General features: G+C 39.2%; 1 protein-coding gene across 4 annotated transcripts in view; it reads left to right on the top strand.

The window, feature by feature from the left end:
- The window catches only part of CUL5 (cullin 5), a 109,848-nt gene that overhangs the window by 42,919 nt on the left and 50,217 nt on the right, over nucleotides 1-16,712 (top strand). For all 4 annotated transcript variants that reach the window (XM_042957448.1, XM_042957445.1, XM_042957447.1 and 1 more), the window contains exon 3: nucleotides 11,654-11,753. In XM_042957448.1, coding sequence (XP_042813382.1) covers nucleotides 11,654-11,753 — 100 coding nt within the window. The remainder of the gene's footprint in view (nucleotides 1-11,653; nucleotides 11,754-16,712) is intronic.

The raw sequence follows: 16,712 nt of genomic DNA on the forward strand, positions 1-16,712 counted from the left end.
GCCCCCAAGTTGGTTTTTGACGCCACTTTCTCCTCTCTTGTCTGCCTCATCTCTGTCATGTAAGCTGACTTTTTGTTGTGCACCTCTTAAATTTTGGTTTCCTCCAGAGTTTCATTTCTTTTTATTCCTTTAACTGAGTTCTCATATCTGCAAAAGCAATCTAGATTATTCTCGTGACATGAACTTCCAGACTCAAATGGTCTGTTTTTTCCTCTATGTGTCTGGTCTCTTAAGTTCTGTAAATACTCCAAATTTAGAATGATAAAAATGTGTTATTCATAGTTTCAAACCGAACATGTAGAAGCTACCATCAGCTTTCTGTTTTTTAATTCCCTCATATTCAGTTGATTACTAGGTTTCATAGATTTTTATTAAATATCTCTTGAATGAAACTTCTTTCCATCCCATCTTCTTCCCCCTCTCCTCATCTGAATGATTACAATAGTTTTCTGCCTCTCTTTGTTGTATCTCTGTTTATCATTTGTCTCTTGCTGCATAACAAGTTCCTCTAAACTTTAGCATCTGGAAGTAAAAAACACTCTGTCACAGTTTCTGAGGGTCAGGAAGCTGATAGCAGCTTAATTGGGTGGCGTAACTCAGAGTCTCTCTCAAGGTTGCAGTGGAGCTCAGCAGAAGATGTAGGCCTAGACTCAGCTAGGGCTGAGTGAGCTTTCGGGTTTACCTACATGGTTGTTGGCAGGTGTTCAGTTCCCCACCATGTGGGCCCCTCCGTAGGGCAGTTTACAGTGTGGCAGCGTATTTTCCCCAGAGTGAAAGAGGGTCCTCCCAAGGTGGAATTCATGGTGATTATAACATAATTTGGGAAGTGACAGACCGTTACATATGTGCTGTTAATCATGCAAATGCTTGTACATTGTAGGAGGGAACTTACACGGCCATGAATACCAGGAGATGGGGAATCATCAAGGGCCATCTTAGAGGAAATAGATGATGCAAGGTTCAGAAAAGAACTCTTAAAAAAAACTCCAGTTTATATCAAAGAGGAAGAAAATGAAAGAGATGCCACTGAAAATGAAAGTCAAGATAAAGAAGAGACCTTTGAAATAAAAAATAAAGAGCTAAAAAATAAAAGACCAAATCAGTGATTTGAAAAATAAAAGCAGAGTTCTCCCTGAATGTAGAGCAAAAACAAAGTATGGAAAATAAAATGGAAATTAAGAAATATGGGGGCACCTGGGTGGCTCAGTCAGTTAAGTGTCTGACTTCAGCTCAAGTCATGATATCGCAGTCTCTGAGTTAGAGCCCCACCTCAGGCTCTGTGCTGACAGTGCAGAGCCTGCTTGAGATTATTTCTCTTTCTCTCTCACTCTGTCCTTCCTGCATTTGCATTTGCGCTCTCTCTAAATAAATAAACATTAAAAAGAAAGAAAGGAAGAAGGTCGATCTAGAATTGGGTAAAGTCATGCCAGGAGAGAATAGAAATAGTAGAGGAGAGGGTATAGTCCAAAAATATAAGAAGAAAATTGAATATTCTTGTCCCTTCCCACCCATCCCCACGAGTCTTTTTTTTTAATAAAGATGTAACTTTTTTTTGTTTTTTAATGTTCGTTTATTTTAGAGACAGAGCCTGAGCAGAGGAGGGGCAGAGAAAGGGAGACGCAGATTCTGAGACAGGCTCCAGGCTCTGAGCTGTCAGCACAGAGCCCAACACTGGGCTCCAGCCCGTGAGCTGAGAGATCGTGACCTGAGCCGAAGTCAGACGCTCAACTGACTGAGCCACCCAGGTGCCCCCTGCCCCCCGCCACGAGTTTTAATATTGAAAGTGCTAAAAAAAACATGCCAAGACACATCCTTAAGGAATTTCAGAATTCCAAGGATGAACAAAATAGTCCTACTTTTCTTGGAGTGATGAAGTACAGTTAAGTCTCAAAGCAGGCTATCCCCAGTACTTCTCATTGGTCAAATTGGGTGTAGGAGTCTGATGAAACATTTTCTTTAAATATTTGAAGGGATATTATTCTAAACCTGGTATTCTCTACCTAGTCAAGTGTGTAATCAAGATTAAGGCAAGATAAAAATGTTTCCAGACGGGTAAGTAATTAGAGGATTTAAGGATCCAGCAGATACGAAATACGTACCCTTTCTTCTGTTCCCAGCGTTAGCCATTAAGAAATTGAGCTTTCGTAAACTAAAGAGGAGGTGCTCCTAAACTAGGAATCCTGACCAAAAGATGAATATAAATAGAAAATGACAGACACCATCCATCCAAAACCACAAGAGAGTGGAAACCAAAACATTTTAGCTGATAAAAATTGTTCCACAGAAACTGACTGTGAAGCCGAAGAACACAAACAGCATTCCGAACTGAGTTGGGTATCCGCACATGACCGTTTAGGGTCATTTAAAATATCTTGATTCAGAAACTTACAAGATAAGGAGAGAAATCAATAAAAGTAGGAAGATAAAATGACAGTTGAATTTAAAACCAAATAGAAAAAGTTAAAGTCACATGAGAAGTTGATCATCTCCATAGATGAGGGCATAAAGAAAGAAATGTTTCCAAAAAATGGGAAAAATAAATTCGTCAAGTATTCCAGCAGCAGGCATCATCCCAATAGTGATATGTTGGAAACATTCTACTTAAAATTGGGAATAAAGGGTGCCTGGATGGCTCAATCGGTTAAGCATTTGACTTGATAACTGGCTCAGGTTGCAATCTTGTGGTCGTGAGATCGAGCCGAGTCAGGCTCTGCACTGAGCGTGGGCCTGCTTGAGATTCTCTCTTTCCCCTCTGTCTCTTTCTCTGCCTCTCCTCGTGCTTTGTCAAAATAAATAAACATTTTTTTTTTAATTGGGAGTAAGACAAAGAGTCTATTCTCATATTTCATTTTTGTTTCCTCTAGGTTTTGAAATTGGAAATGGCATTATTAATAGCGTATTTATATTGTATGTGTGGATATACCATGTATTTCATCCCTAATCCTATGCATTTTTCTTTAATCTGGTCTTTTTTAAAAAATATTTTATTTATTTTTGAGAGAGAGGCAGAGTGCGAGCAGGGGAGAGGCAGGGATAGAGGGAGACAGAATCTGAAGCAGGCTCCAGGCTGTCAGTCCAGAGCCCAATGTGGGGCTCGAACCCATGAACCTTGAGATCATGACCTGAGCCAAAGGCAGATGCTTAACCAACTAAGCCACCCAGGTGCCCCACTTTTATCTGGTCTTGAGGAGTTGATCCATTTTGTCTTTTCACATAACCACATTTTAAAAATTGTTTTGATAAGATGTATCATATCAAAACAACTTCTGTATTAAGGAGTTTATAGCCTTCATGCATGTGTTAGAAAAAAAGAGGTTGGGAGTCAGTGATCTAAGTGCTCATTTCAAGAAATGAGGAAAAGGGGTGCTTGGGTGGCTCGGTTGAGCATCCAACTCTCTGTTTTGACTCAGGTCATAATCTCACAGTTTTGTGGGTTCAAGCCCCACATTGGTCTCTGTGCTGGCAGTGCAGAGCCTGCTTGGGATTCTCTCTCTGCCCCTCCCCGGATCACACTGTCTCTGTCTCTCTCAGAATAAATAAACTAAAAAAAAATTTTTTTTTAATGAGGAAAAAACCCTAGCATGGTAAAACTAAAGGAAGTATAAGGAAGGGAAGACAAAAGCCAAAATTAATGAAATACAAAATAATTGTGTGGTAGAAAAAAGGAAAAGGCAAAAATTAGTTCTTTGGGAAGAAGAATATTCAATTTATTCTCCTTATCACATCCATAATTTGTATCTTGATTAGTATCTTCTTTCTGGTTACTTTGAATTATTTTGGGTTTTTTTCTAGTGTCTTTTCAGATAAATTCTTAGTTCTTTTATCTTTTTATATTTAAAATGAGGGGCGCCTGGGTGGCTCAGTCGGTTGAGCGTCCGACTTCGGCTCAGGTCACGATCTTGCAGTCCGTGAGTTCGAGCCCCGCGTCAGGCTCTGGGCTGATGGCTCAGAGCCTGGAGCCTCCTTCCGATTCTGTGTCTCCCTCTCTCTCTGCCCCTCCCCCATTCATGCTCTGTCTCTCTCTGTCTCAAAAATAAATAAATGTTAAAAAAAAATTTTTTTTTAAATAAAATGAAAGCATCCAGGGTTATACGTTTTTTTAATGCTGCTTTTATTATTACCACAGGCTTTGCAGTTTGAAATGTTTGCCTTTTTATTGCTCTCTTAGTAAGTTAGTAGATTCTTTAGTTAGTAAGTTTTTTTTGTTCTTTAATCCACATATTATGTAAGGACTTACCTTCTGACAATGGAGTTGTTTTTGTTTTTTTTTAATCATTTACTTATTTATATATTATGATCAGGAAAATAGCCTGTAAAAATATCTTTATAGGGGCACCTGGGTGGCTCAGTTGGTTAGCGTCCAACTTCAGCTCAGGTCTTGATCTCACGCGGTTCTTGGGTTCAAGCCCCACGTCGGGCTCTGTGCTGACAGCTCAGAGCCAGGAGCCTGCTTCAGATTCTGTGTCTCCCTCTAGCCCTGCTCCTCCCCCACTCATGCTCTGTCTGTCTCTCAAAAATAAATAGTTAAAAAAAATTTTTTAATAAGTATAAATATATTTACAAATTTTATATGCGTGTATATGCTCATAGAAAATAGTATTTTTTTAAGATCTTATTTTTAAGTAATCTGTATAGCCAGTGTGGGGCTTGAACTCACGACCGCAAATTAAGAGTCACCTGCTCCACTGACTAAGCCAGCCAGGTGCCCCAAAGAAATTATCATTTTGATAGTTGTAATAAGAATCTCTAATAAGTCATATTTATTGATTGTATTTTTACATTCCTCTATGTCCTTAATTTTCTTTTGTCTAGATTTTCAGATGTTAAGAGATTTTGTGATAGACACTGCTGATTAGCTGAGGCACCCCCATTCTGTGCCATGTACTTTCCACTTGGCTGCATATTGTAATAGTCACTTCTTCACCTTCCCTTGCTGTTTGGGTCACCATGTGACACAGTTCCAGCAAATAGGTCTACAGGAGGGCTTCTGAGAAAGTTTTTGCTTTTCAGATGAATTAAACTAATGTGCCTGGCACAGTCCTCCTTTTCACAGAAGTAAGAGGCTGCCACGCTAATGTGTCTGAGTAGAAAGAGAAGGAGCCTCTTCTCAGTCTCTGAATGAACCCCAGTAGCTGCCCATCTCTAGACTTCTAGTTATTTAAGAAAAATAACATAATAGTCTGAGCCACTCATAATTGAATTTAATGGTTCAGCTGAATGCCTCCTAGCTGGTAGAAGTAAGGATGCTTTAACGTATTGCATTGTATTTGTATCAAGTTCTTAAATTTGTAATTATTTTTGTGTTTAAAGAAAATTTTTTTTTTAGTGTCTATTCTTGAGAGAGAGACCGAGCCTTAGTGGGGGAGGGGCAGAGACAGAGGGAGACACAGAATCGGAAGCAGGCTCCAGGCTCCCAGCTGTCAGCACAGAGCCCGATGTGGGGCTCAAACCCATAAACTCTGAGACGATGACCTGAGCTGAAGTCGGACACCCAGCCGACTGAGCCACCCAGGTGCCCCTCTATTTTTGTTTTATATTTAGATAAATTTGTTTTGTTTTGTTTTTTGGTCCAAAGAATTGGGCATATCTTGATAAATAATGCTTTTTATCATTATTATATAATGTGTCCTCTCTGTAGTTATTTTAACCTTAAATTCCTCTGTGGATGATACTAGTGTTGCCACCCTGCTTTATTTTATTTGTGTTTCCTAGTACCTTTTTTTTTTTTTGGAAATTACATTACATAAACATTACATTATATAAAACCGTACCACTTTAACCAGTTGAGTGGCATTGAGCACGTTCACTGTTGTACAAACATCAACATTATTACCCATTTTTAAAACTTCATGTTCTTTGTCTCTACGGAGCCCATTTTTCTCCTAGTTTGCCTATGCTAGGTACCCCATATAAGTGGAATCACACAATATTTGTCTTTTTGAAGGGCCTACTGTCTTCCAGTGGGATAATTTATTGAGTTCATGTGTAATGTTATAGCTGATATTCTTGTTTTATTGCTTCTTTAACTTTATCACTAATTATTAGATATTCTTACTGCTTCATTTTTTGTTTTCCTTCTTTTTGTTAATCTGAAAATTCATTTCCATTAGTGGTTATATTTCTGTTTCCGACTCTCAATCAGAAGCGTATAGTGTTACTATTAATTAAAAGCAAAATACCTGTTTGTCACACCAGGGTCACATTCTTTCTGTTTTACTTTCTTTGTACCCAAGGAGGTTGAAGTGTTTGGAATACTTCTTACCGCTTGATGCTTCTCCTGTCCCTTCTCCCTGTCCCCTTGAAAGCTTTGAAAAACCTTTACTTTGTCCCTCTCCTACTCCCCCGACTCCCTGATTTTCATAATATAATTAAGTAGTTAAGACTTTCCCTTACAACATGTCTCTTTTCATTTTATTTATTTATTTATTTATTTATTTATTTATTTATTTATTTATTTTTATTTTAGAAAGAACACAGGTGGGGGAGAGGGACAGAGAGAATCTCAACAGGTTCCATGGTCAGTGGGGAGCCCAACGCAGGACCCTACCCCACGACCCTGGGATCGTGATGTGAGCCAAAAGCTAGAGGCGGATGTTCAACCAGCACCCAAACATTTTTTTTTAATTTAATTTTTTTTTTAATTTACATCCAAATTAGTTAGCATATAGTGCAACAATGATTTCAGGAGTAGATTCCTTAATGCCCCTTACCCATTTAGTGCGTACCCCCACCAGTAACCCTCTGTTTGTTCTCCATATTTATGAGTCTTATGTTTTGTCCCCCTCCCTGTTTTTATATTATTTTTGTTTCCCTTCCTTTATGTTCATCTGTTTTCTCTTCTTAAAGTCCTCATATGAGTGAAGTCCTATGATATCTGTCTTTGTCTGACTAATTTTACTTAGCATAATACCCTCCAGTTCCATCCACGTAGTCACAAATGGCAAGATTTCCTTCTTTTTGATTGCCAAGTACTACTCCATTGTGCATATATACCACATTTTTTTTAATCTATTCATCCATCGATGGACATTTGGGCTCTTTCCATACTTTGCCGTTGTCGATAGTGCTGCTATAAACATGGGGGTGCATGTGTCCCTTCGAAACAGCACACCCGTATCCCTTGGATAAATGCCTAGTAGTGCAATTGCTGGGTCGTAGGGTAGTTCTATTTTTAGTTTTTTCAGGAACCTCCATATTGTTTTCCAGAGTGGCTATACCAGCTTGCATTCCCACCAGCAGTCCAAAAGAGATCCTCTTTCTCCGCATCCTCGCCAACATCTGTTGTTGCCTGAGTTGTTCATGTTAGCTATTCTCATTGTGGTTTTGATTTGTATTTCCCTGATGATGAGTGATGTGGAGCATGTTTTCATGTGTCGGTTGGCCATCTGTATGTCTTCCTTGGAGAAGTGTCTATTCACGTCTTTTGCCCATTTCTTCACTGGATTATTTGTTTTTTGGGTTTTGAGTTTGATAAGTTCTTTATAGATTTTGGATACTAACCCTTTATCTGGTACGTTGTTTGCAAATATCTTCTCCCATTCTGTTGGTTGCTTGTTAGTTTTGCTGATTGTTTCCTTCGCTGTGCAGAAGCCTTTTATTTTGATGAGGTCCCAGTAGTTCATTTTTGCTTTTGTTTCCCTTGCCTCCGGAAATGTGTTGAGTAACAAGGTGCTGCAGCCAAGATAAGAGAGGTTTTTACCTGCTTTCTCCTTGAGGATTTTGATGACATCCTGTCTTACGTTGAGGTCTTTCATCCATTTTGAGTTTATTTTTGTGTATGTTGTAAGAAAGTGGTCCAGGTTCATTCTTCTGCATGTTGCTGTCCAGTGTTCCCAGCACCACTTGCTGAAGAGACTGTCTTTATTCCATTGGATATTTTTTCCTGCTTTGTCAAAGAGTAGTTGGCCATATGTTGGTGGGTCCATTTCTGGGTTCTCTATTCTGTTCCATTGATCTTCGTGTCTGTTTTTGTGCCAGTACCATACTGTCTTGATGATTACAGCTTTGTAGTATAGCTTGAAGTCCGGGATTGTGATGCCTCCTGCTTTGGTTTTCTTTTTCAAGATTGCTTTGGCTATTCGGGGTCTTTTCTGGTTCCATACAAATTTTAAGATTGTTCTAATTCTGTGAAGAATACTGGTGTTATTTTGATAGGGATTGCATTGAATTTGTAGATTGCTTTGGGTAGTATCGACATTTTAACAATATTTGTTCTTCCTGTCCAGGAGCATGGAATCTTTTTCCATTTTTTGGTGTCTTCTTCAATTTCTTTCATAAGCTTTCTATAGTCTTCAGTGTATAAATTTTTCACCTCTTTGGTTAGATTTATTCCTAGGTATTTTGTGGTTTTTGAGCTCCCAAACATTTTTAAGAGCACTTTGGTTTTATATTCCAAGAGAATGTATTCTTAACCATTCGGATTTAATTTCATACATTTATTGCTGGCCATTACTCCTTCCCTTTTATACTGATGTGCCATTTGATACAACAGATAAACTGCACGAACTAAAACTGCATATTGTCTGTACGGGTAAATAGCAGAAGCAATGTTGAGTACAAAATGATTCCAAAAGATTATTGATACAATTTCTGTGAAGGTCAGGAATACTCATAGTCTGTCATAAAACATAAAAAACAGTAAATTCAGGCTTGGTTACTTCTGGGGAGGATAGAAGAGAGTAGGATCTGGGCGAGGAACATAGAGAGCTTTAAGGGTATTATCATAATCCATTCCTTAGGTACCTTACATGTTTTTCAAACTGTGTGTTAAAATTGACCTGGAGAGTTGACAGGGTCTTCTGGGTGATGAAGAGTAGTGTTGTGTTTGAATAAGAATGAGCGTATTGTTGACATACTTAGGAGCACCCAGAGGTTGAGAAAAGAGGGCTGATGTGACAAAAGTTAGGAATACCTGGAGGTTGAGAAAAGGGAGCTGGGGAAGATGTGCTAAATCAGTCACAAGTTTAGCTCTTTCTTGGGTAAGATTACTTGGGAGTGACCCAACCCTGCCTTCTTAACCACACCATTCCCTCTTGCCTTATGAGACTCACGCCACATTTTAGCCGTTCTAAAATGTACCTAGCACTACTTTGAGTACAGGGATACTAGGTTAGTCCTACTTCAGGGTGGCACAGACTCCTCTGATGGGTGACTTCTGCCTCAGAACTCCCAAACTTTCTTAGAACTGCAAGACAGTCTAAGGCTCTTCCTACCCAACCTTCCTTTCCACCCTTCCCTACGGGGATCAGACTGGCATTGTGGGCTTATCACTCGCCCAGCTTCCTGTAGCACACTTCTCATTTTCCCTTGCATATAGTTCCTTCCATAAATCTCTTGCATGTGTAATCCCCTCTGCTTCTGGGAAGACCTAAACTAACACGAGTCAGTATGTGTACAGTGCCTGGCACATGGTAAGCAGTCCATGCATGTGAGTTTTGTTACAGTAAATAAAGTAAGAGATGATGGTGGTTTTGACTTTGGTGGTGGTAATAGATGCACATGTCCAAATGGGAGAGATGTTTAGGTGGATGGATACAGTAGGACCATGATTGAATGTAGTATGTGGCTGCAAAAGGCTTCATTTGCCCAATTTCTTGCTTACCACTCCCTGCTTGACATGAGAACCACAGTGATTTGGTTAAATTCACTGCAAGCACCACAGTAATCCACAGTTCTGTACTCCTACTGGTACTTGTGTGTACCATGTCCTTCTCGCACCCCCTTGTACCTTTGCCTGGCAAACTCCTACTTGTTCTTGGAGATTAAGCTCAGGAAACCAACTCTTCCTGGGAGCCTTCCCTTTTCCTTACTACCCCTCTGCCTCTCACTTCTACTCTCCCCCTCTCCTGGGTTCCTGAACTATCTTGGGTTTATATGCACAGTAGTTGCACACATACTGAATTAGAATCAACCTTTTTTTTTTTTTAAGCTTATTTATTTATTTAGAGGGAAAGCGCAGGTGTGCGCATGCGAGCTCGGGGAGGAGCAGGGGGCAGAGAGGTAGGGAGAGAGAGAATCCCAAGCAGGCCCCAAGCTGTCAGAGCAGAGCCCTATATGGGGGTCTATATCACGATCTGTGAGATCTTGACCTGAGCTGAAACCAAGAGTGGACGCTTGACTGACTAAGCCACCTGGGTGCCCCAGAATCAACCTATTTTTGTATCAGTTGATTTTAGCCGGTTGATTTTAGTCATGAGGTGAGATTGTAGAGGGATCAGTTAATCATTTTATAGTTTATTCAAACAGTAGTAGGAAACCATTGGAGGATTTTAAGGGTACAGCTCACATGATGTGATTTGTTTTATGGAGATCACTTTGACTGCTGTTGGCTGAATGGTTGGTTTGGAGAGGTGCAAGAGTGAATTTGGGGAATGGTTTAGTGTGTGTTCTGGAGCCCAGCTGCCTGTTTCCACTATATACTAGCTGTGTAATTTTGGGAATGTTACATAACCTTTCTTTGCCACAGTTTCTCCACCTGTGAAATGGTGATAAAAAGGGTATTTCTTTCAGAGTTGCTGTGAAGATTTAAATGAGTAAAAACAGCCTAGAAAAGTAACTGGCACATAGTAAGCAATCAGATTTGCCTATTTTGTTGTTATTTAACAAAGATTTGTATGTTTGCTGCATCCTGGGCAGTGAGCTAGATACCACTATTAAGGTAAAAGCTAAATTTAACAGGTGACAAAGTAAGTTCAAATGAATATGCAGACAGAACATTGTTATATTGATGTTCCTAAGATTCTGTATATAAAGCAAACTATTTGGTCATTGTTACAATATTACAATTCTGGAGATGTCTTACTTTGATTTCTCTGACATTTTTTATAAGAGGGGCTCCATTAGGTACTAAATGAATCACTGGGGAACATTTTTTGATAAAAGAATCCTCGATATAAGATTCTGTCCTTTTGTTATAAGTTTCCCTAATCTACAGCTTGGCAATTAAGAAATTAACTTATTGACAATATTGTATTAACATTAAATATATTTCTATAATATCAGCTTTATAAATTCAGAGTTTTAGTATACCAACTTATGAGAGCTTTTGTTTTGTTTTTTTAAATAACAGAGATACAGCGGTAATTAGTGTGTAAATATAGCGACTATATGGGGGAAGCTAAGAGATTTGCTAGTATTTAAATGACTAATTTTTTTTTAAAGAATAGTTTGCATATATTCTGGTAAAGAATTAGAATTTACACTTGTCGTTACATGAGAAAGAAGTTAATAGTAGTGAACCTTGGGATGTGGGATTGGAAGAAGGGAGCTTGCTTTTGTAATTCAAAATATCCAGTGAGGGGATGCCTATGTGGCTCAGTCAGTTGAATGTCCTACTCTTGACCTCAGGTCAGGTCTTGTTCTCAGGGTCATGAGTTCAAGAGTTTAAGCCCTGTGCTCGGCGTGAAGCCTACTTAAAAAAAAAATCCAGTAAATAGAGATTAAGGAGGAAAACAGACAGAGAAAGTAAAATAAAAAAAGAAACAAGTGTATGTGTGACAACAGCTTACAAAAAATTCTTGGTTCTTAGGGATGGATTCAGCCACCCTCATCTTGGTGTAGCTTGATCCATGGAAACTATTCATGCAGAACTTGACGTGAGTTTTGTCTTTGTTCTTGTTCTGGTATTCATGTTCGTTTACTTTTATTTTTACAGGGATGTGCATGCAGTCTGTCTCTGGGATGATAAAGGTCCAGCAAAAATTCATCAGGCTTTAAAAGAAGATATTCTTGAGTTTATCAAGCAAGCACAGGCAGTAAGTGCTGCATCTTTGTATTAAGTTTATTTTAAGACTTTACTCAGAGAATTTCCTGTTTTCTGATTTTGAATGTAGGGCTTCCAGAAGTAATTTTAAAATATCACATTGACTTTGGACATCTGTTAATTATTTTTTTTAAGTTTATTTATTTAAGCAGTCTCTACCCCCAACGTGGGGCTCGAACTCATAACCCCAAGATCAAGAGCCGCATGTTCTACCAACTGAGCCAGCCAGGTGCCCCGTTTTGATTAAAATTTTTAATGAGATGATTTGGATTTGGTTGTTTTTTCGCCCCTTAGCGCCTTTTCTGTTAAGAGAGTATATCATCCTCCATTAAAAGATGCTGTAAAGAGGCTCCTGGGTGGCTCAGTCAGTTAATTGTCCAACTCTTAGGTCGGGTTCTGTGCTGAGCATGGAGCCTGCTTAAAGTTTCTCTCTCTCTCTCTCTCTCTCTCTCTCTCTCTCTCTCTCTCTCTCTCTCTTTCTCTCTCTTTCTCTCTCTTTCTCTCTCTTTCTCCCTCTGCCCCTCTCCCGCTTGCACGTGCACATGCTTGCTCTCTGTCAAAAAAAAAGATATAGTTAAGTTTTTTATATGTTCTTTAGAAGTCCCCACCCCCACTGTTTTTTTGTCAAGTGTCAGTACACATGAATCAGTTTTTTTTCTCGCAGTCTGTATCTCTTCTCAAGCTGATAGTAATTTTCTTCAATTCCAGATATTTCTTCAACTGTAAAATCCTTGCATTGTCCTTTACATTGCTGCTGCTGAGCTGAAATTCACTCTTGTTTATAATATGTAGAAATGTTTCATAATATTGAAATGAAAAAAAGGTCATTCAAAGCTCTTTAGGTTGGGGCGCCCGGGTGGCTCAGTTGGTTAAGCATCTGACTTTGGCCCAGGTCATGGTCTTAAAGTTCATTGTCTGAGCCCTGTGTCAGGCTCTGTGCTGACAGCTTGGAGCCTGGAGCCTGCTTCAGTTTTATTAAAAAATATTCTTTTTAATATTTGTTTTTGAGAGGGAGAGAGAGAGAGAGAGAGAGAGAGAGAGAGAGACAGACAGACAGACAGACAGACAGACAGTGTGAACAGGGGAGGAACAGAGAGAGGGGGAGACACAGAATCCAAAGTAGACTCCAGGTTCCTAGTTGTCAGCACAGAGCCCGACACAGGGCTTGAACTCACTAACTGTGAGATCATGACCTGAGCTGAAGTCGGATGCTTAATTGACTGAGCGACCCAGGTGCCCCATACTCTTTAACACTTTGAAGAAGGAAGGGCCTGAAGACCTGAGATTGTTTTCCTTTCTCTAAAATGAAGTTTTGAAAACTACAGAGCTAGAATTTTTTTATTCTTTAGGTGAATTTTTATGTCAGTGTCTCATACAACATTAGTCAAAGTTGTCTGTTAGAAATTTTGTTAAATACTGATAGCAGCCTAACATTTTTAGCCTAACCTAAAAAATGGTCTTTTTCTATATAAGATACTGAAGTTACGTGTATGATTGTTATATATTTAATTCTGCTAATAGCCACTACCATGATGAAAAAAGAATCCTGTCACATGGGGTGTTACTTACAAAATGAAATGTTTTATTGATAACATCATTAATTCTGTCATTTTGATAAATGATTTTTTAAAAACTATAGTTTTATAGGAAATTATCTTTTAATGAACGTAAGTAATATTTTTCTGCTTTGCTTAGAAAAATAAATGTTTCGGTATCAAAATTTAATGAAAAGTATACTTTTCTAGAACTCATTTAGAAATATAGTTTCTACTTGCCTTGGAAGCATATCACCTTATCTGTTTATGACTTTTGGTGAATATAAATTATATTTGTTTCAAATTTATAGACCTTTATCCTTCATTTTCTGGAAATGGGCTCATAAAGAATCACCTTACGTATTAATAAATGTTAAAAAAATACACTTTACACTGGAAAACTAAGTTAAGTGTTTCACTGTAATATGATCCAGTGAAATCTGGAATGTAGACCTCAGAAAAACCCTGAGGAGGATGATTAGTGTCACTGATTCTGAGCATTTAAATTGTAGGAGTAGTAATGCTAGGCATATATCTATGACTTCTAAACCTTTAAGAGAATTTAGCTTTTTGAGTTATTTTACTAGTCAGTAGTTAGACTGAACTTATCTTGTTAGGGAGGACCAGATCTCTTAAACAGGAGAGATTGTTTCCATCTGCATTAAAATGTTTATAGCATTATATAAAATGACAAAATGGAAAGTGAAAAATAAATGTACAAGGCTTGGGGAGTTATTCGGGTATTTAATTCTTTTGTTATTTTGTTATATTGATGTAAGTATTTTTTTGCTCTTAAGTGTATAATTTAGCAATTGGGGATAGGGTCACCTGATTTGGCCTAAGTTTAGCTCCCCTCCCCCTGCTTCTTTTTTCTCTTAAAGTGGGCTTCATGCCCCATGTGGGGCTTGAACTCACAGCCCTGAGGTCAAGAGTTGCATACTCTACCTACTGAGCCAGCCAGGGGCCCCAGGCCTTGGTGTGTTCATGTGCCAGCAGGTGGCTGTTGGCTCTGCAAGGACTGGATGATCCAGGAGAGCCTCTCTCACAAACTTGGTGTTCGGTGCTAGCTTCCATCTGGGCCTTTCTCTGTCAGGTGGTTTCCCATTCTTGAGGAAACCAGCCTCAGAGGTGATACTGAAATCTGCAAGAGCTCCTCAGGTCAGTTTGGAAGTCTCAAGGTGTCGCATCTGCATTCTCTTGGTCAAAGCCTGTCACAGGATCAACCCAAACCAGTGGTGGAGAAACAGACCCCACCCTTTTAAAAAAAATGTGATGTAATTTACATCCCAGAAAATTCACCCTCTTAAAGCATATTTTATATATTCATAAAGTTGTGCAACCATCATCCACAAATTCTAGAACATTCTCGTCACCCTAAAAAAAACTGTACCCCTGATCAGTTAACCCGCCCCCTCATTACCCACTCTCCACAAACTCTAGCAACCACTAATCTACTTTTTTTTTTAAGTTGACTTATTTATTTTGAGAAAGAGAGAGAGATGTGAGCATGACCGGAGCAGGAACAGAGACGGGGAAAGAGAATCCCAAGCAGGCAGCACTGAGCCTGTTGTGGGGCTCGATCTCACAACTGTGAGATCATGACCTGAGCCGAAACCAAGAATCGGATGCTTAACTGACTGAGCCACCCAGGCGCCCCTAATCTACTTTCTCCTTCTGTGCTTTTGTTCGTTTTGTATAATGGACTCATGCAATATGAAGCCTTTTATGACTAGCTTTGATTGACGATAATGTTTTCAAGATTAAACTACATTGTAATAATTATCTTTGTTGCATTTCTTTTTATGGCTGAATAATATTCTACTGTATGACTATACACCAGTTTTTTTCATCTGTTCGTCATTGGTGGACACTTGGGTTGTTACTACTTTTTGTCTGTTTTGAATAATGCTTCTGTGAACATTACTGTGTAAGTTGGGTTTTTTAAATTTAGGTATAATTGACATTAGCTTTAGGTGTACAGTGTAATGATTTGATGTTTGTATATTTTGCGAATTGATTACAGTAAGTTAGTTAACATCCATAACCACACATAGTTACAGAATTTTTTTTTCTTGTGATGAGAACTTTTAAGAGCTCCTTTTACCAACTTTCTAATATCGAATACAGTTGTTAACTGTTGTTGCCTTCAAGGTCTGTGTTCTTGCCAATGGCAAGACTTCGTTTTGTTTTGTTTTGTTTTTAATGGCTGGGAAACAGTCCAATGTGTATATATACCGCATTTTCTTTTTCTTGGTTTAAAATGTTTATTTATTTATTTTGAGAGAGCTCAAGCAGGGAAGAGGCAGAGAGGGAATCTCAAGGGGGCTCTGCCCTGTCAGTGTGGAGCCCGATGTGAGGCTCATTCTCATGAGCCGTGAGATCATGACCTGAACTGAAATCAAGAGTTGGCTGCTTAACTGCCTGAGCCACCCAGGTGCCCCTATATAACATTTTCTTTGTCTTTGATATACTTTTGTTGTTTCCATATCTTGGCTGTTGTAAATGATGCTGTAGTATTCATCGGAGTGCATATATTTTCTCGAGTTTGTGTTTTCATTTTCTTTGGGTAAACACCCAGAAGTGGAATTGCTGGATCATATGGTAGTTCTGTTCTCAATTTTTCGAGCAACCTCCATAGCGTTTTCCATAGTGGCTGCACAGTTCACTTCCCACCCACAGTGCACACGGGCTCCCTTTTCACCACAGCCTCGCCAGCACTTGTTATTTCTTGTCTTCTTGATACTGGCCGTTCTGACAGGTGTGAGGTGATGGCCCACTGCGGTTCCGATTTACATTTTCGTGACGCTGAGCATCTTTTGAATGACCTGTTGGCCATCTTATGTCGTCATCGGACGCATGGGAAGATCTGCCCATTTTTCACTCTAATTGTTTACTATTTGCTGTTGCGTCGTAGGAGTTCTTTGTGCGTTTTGGATACTAGCTCCTCGTCAGATAGGTGATGTGCAGTGACTTTCTCCCATCGGTAGGTTGTCTTTTCATTGCGTTCAGGGTTTCCTTTGCCGTGCGGCAGTTTTTTAGTTTGGCGTAGTCCTGCGTGTTTATTTTTGCTTTTGTTGCTTTGGGTGTCCTATTCAGAACAGTCATCGCCAAGAGCCGTGTTAAGGAGCTTATCACCCATGCTTTCTTCTCGGAGCTTTCTGGTTTGTGGTCTTACGTTTGAGTCTTGAATCCATTTTGAGCTCATTTTTGTGTGTGGTGCAAGAGAGTGGTGCAGTTTCCTTCATTTGTGTGTGTCTATCCAGTTTTCTCAGCACCATTTGTTGGTACTTGGTTGTCCTTTCCTCGTGTGTATTTCTGTCCTTTCCCCATTGTAGATTCTTGACTCCTTTGTTGTAAATTAATTGACCGCATAAGTGTGGGCTTATTTCTGGGCGCTCTTTTCTGTTCCGTTGATC

Source organism: Panthera tigris, chromosome D1 (genome assembly GCF_018350195.1).
Source record: "Panthera tigris isolate Pti1 chromosome D1, P.tigris_Pti1_mat1.1, whole genome shotgun sequence".
In the NCBI taxonomy this organism is placed as follows: Eukaryota; Metazoa; Chordata; class Mammalia; order Carnivora; family Felidae; genus Panthera; species Panthera tigris.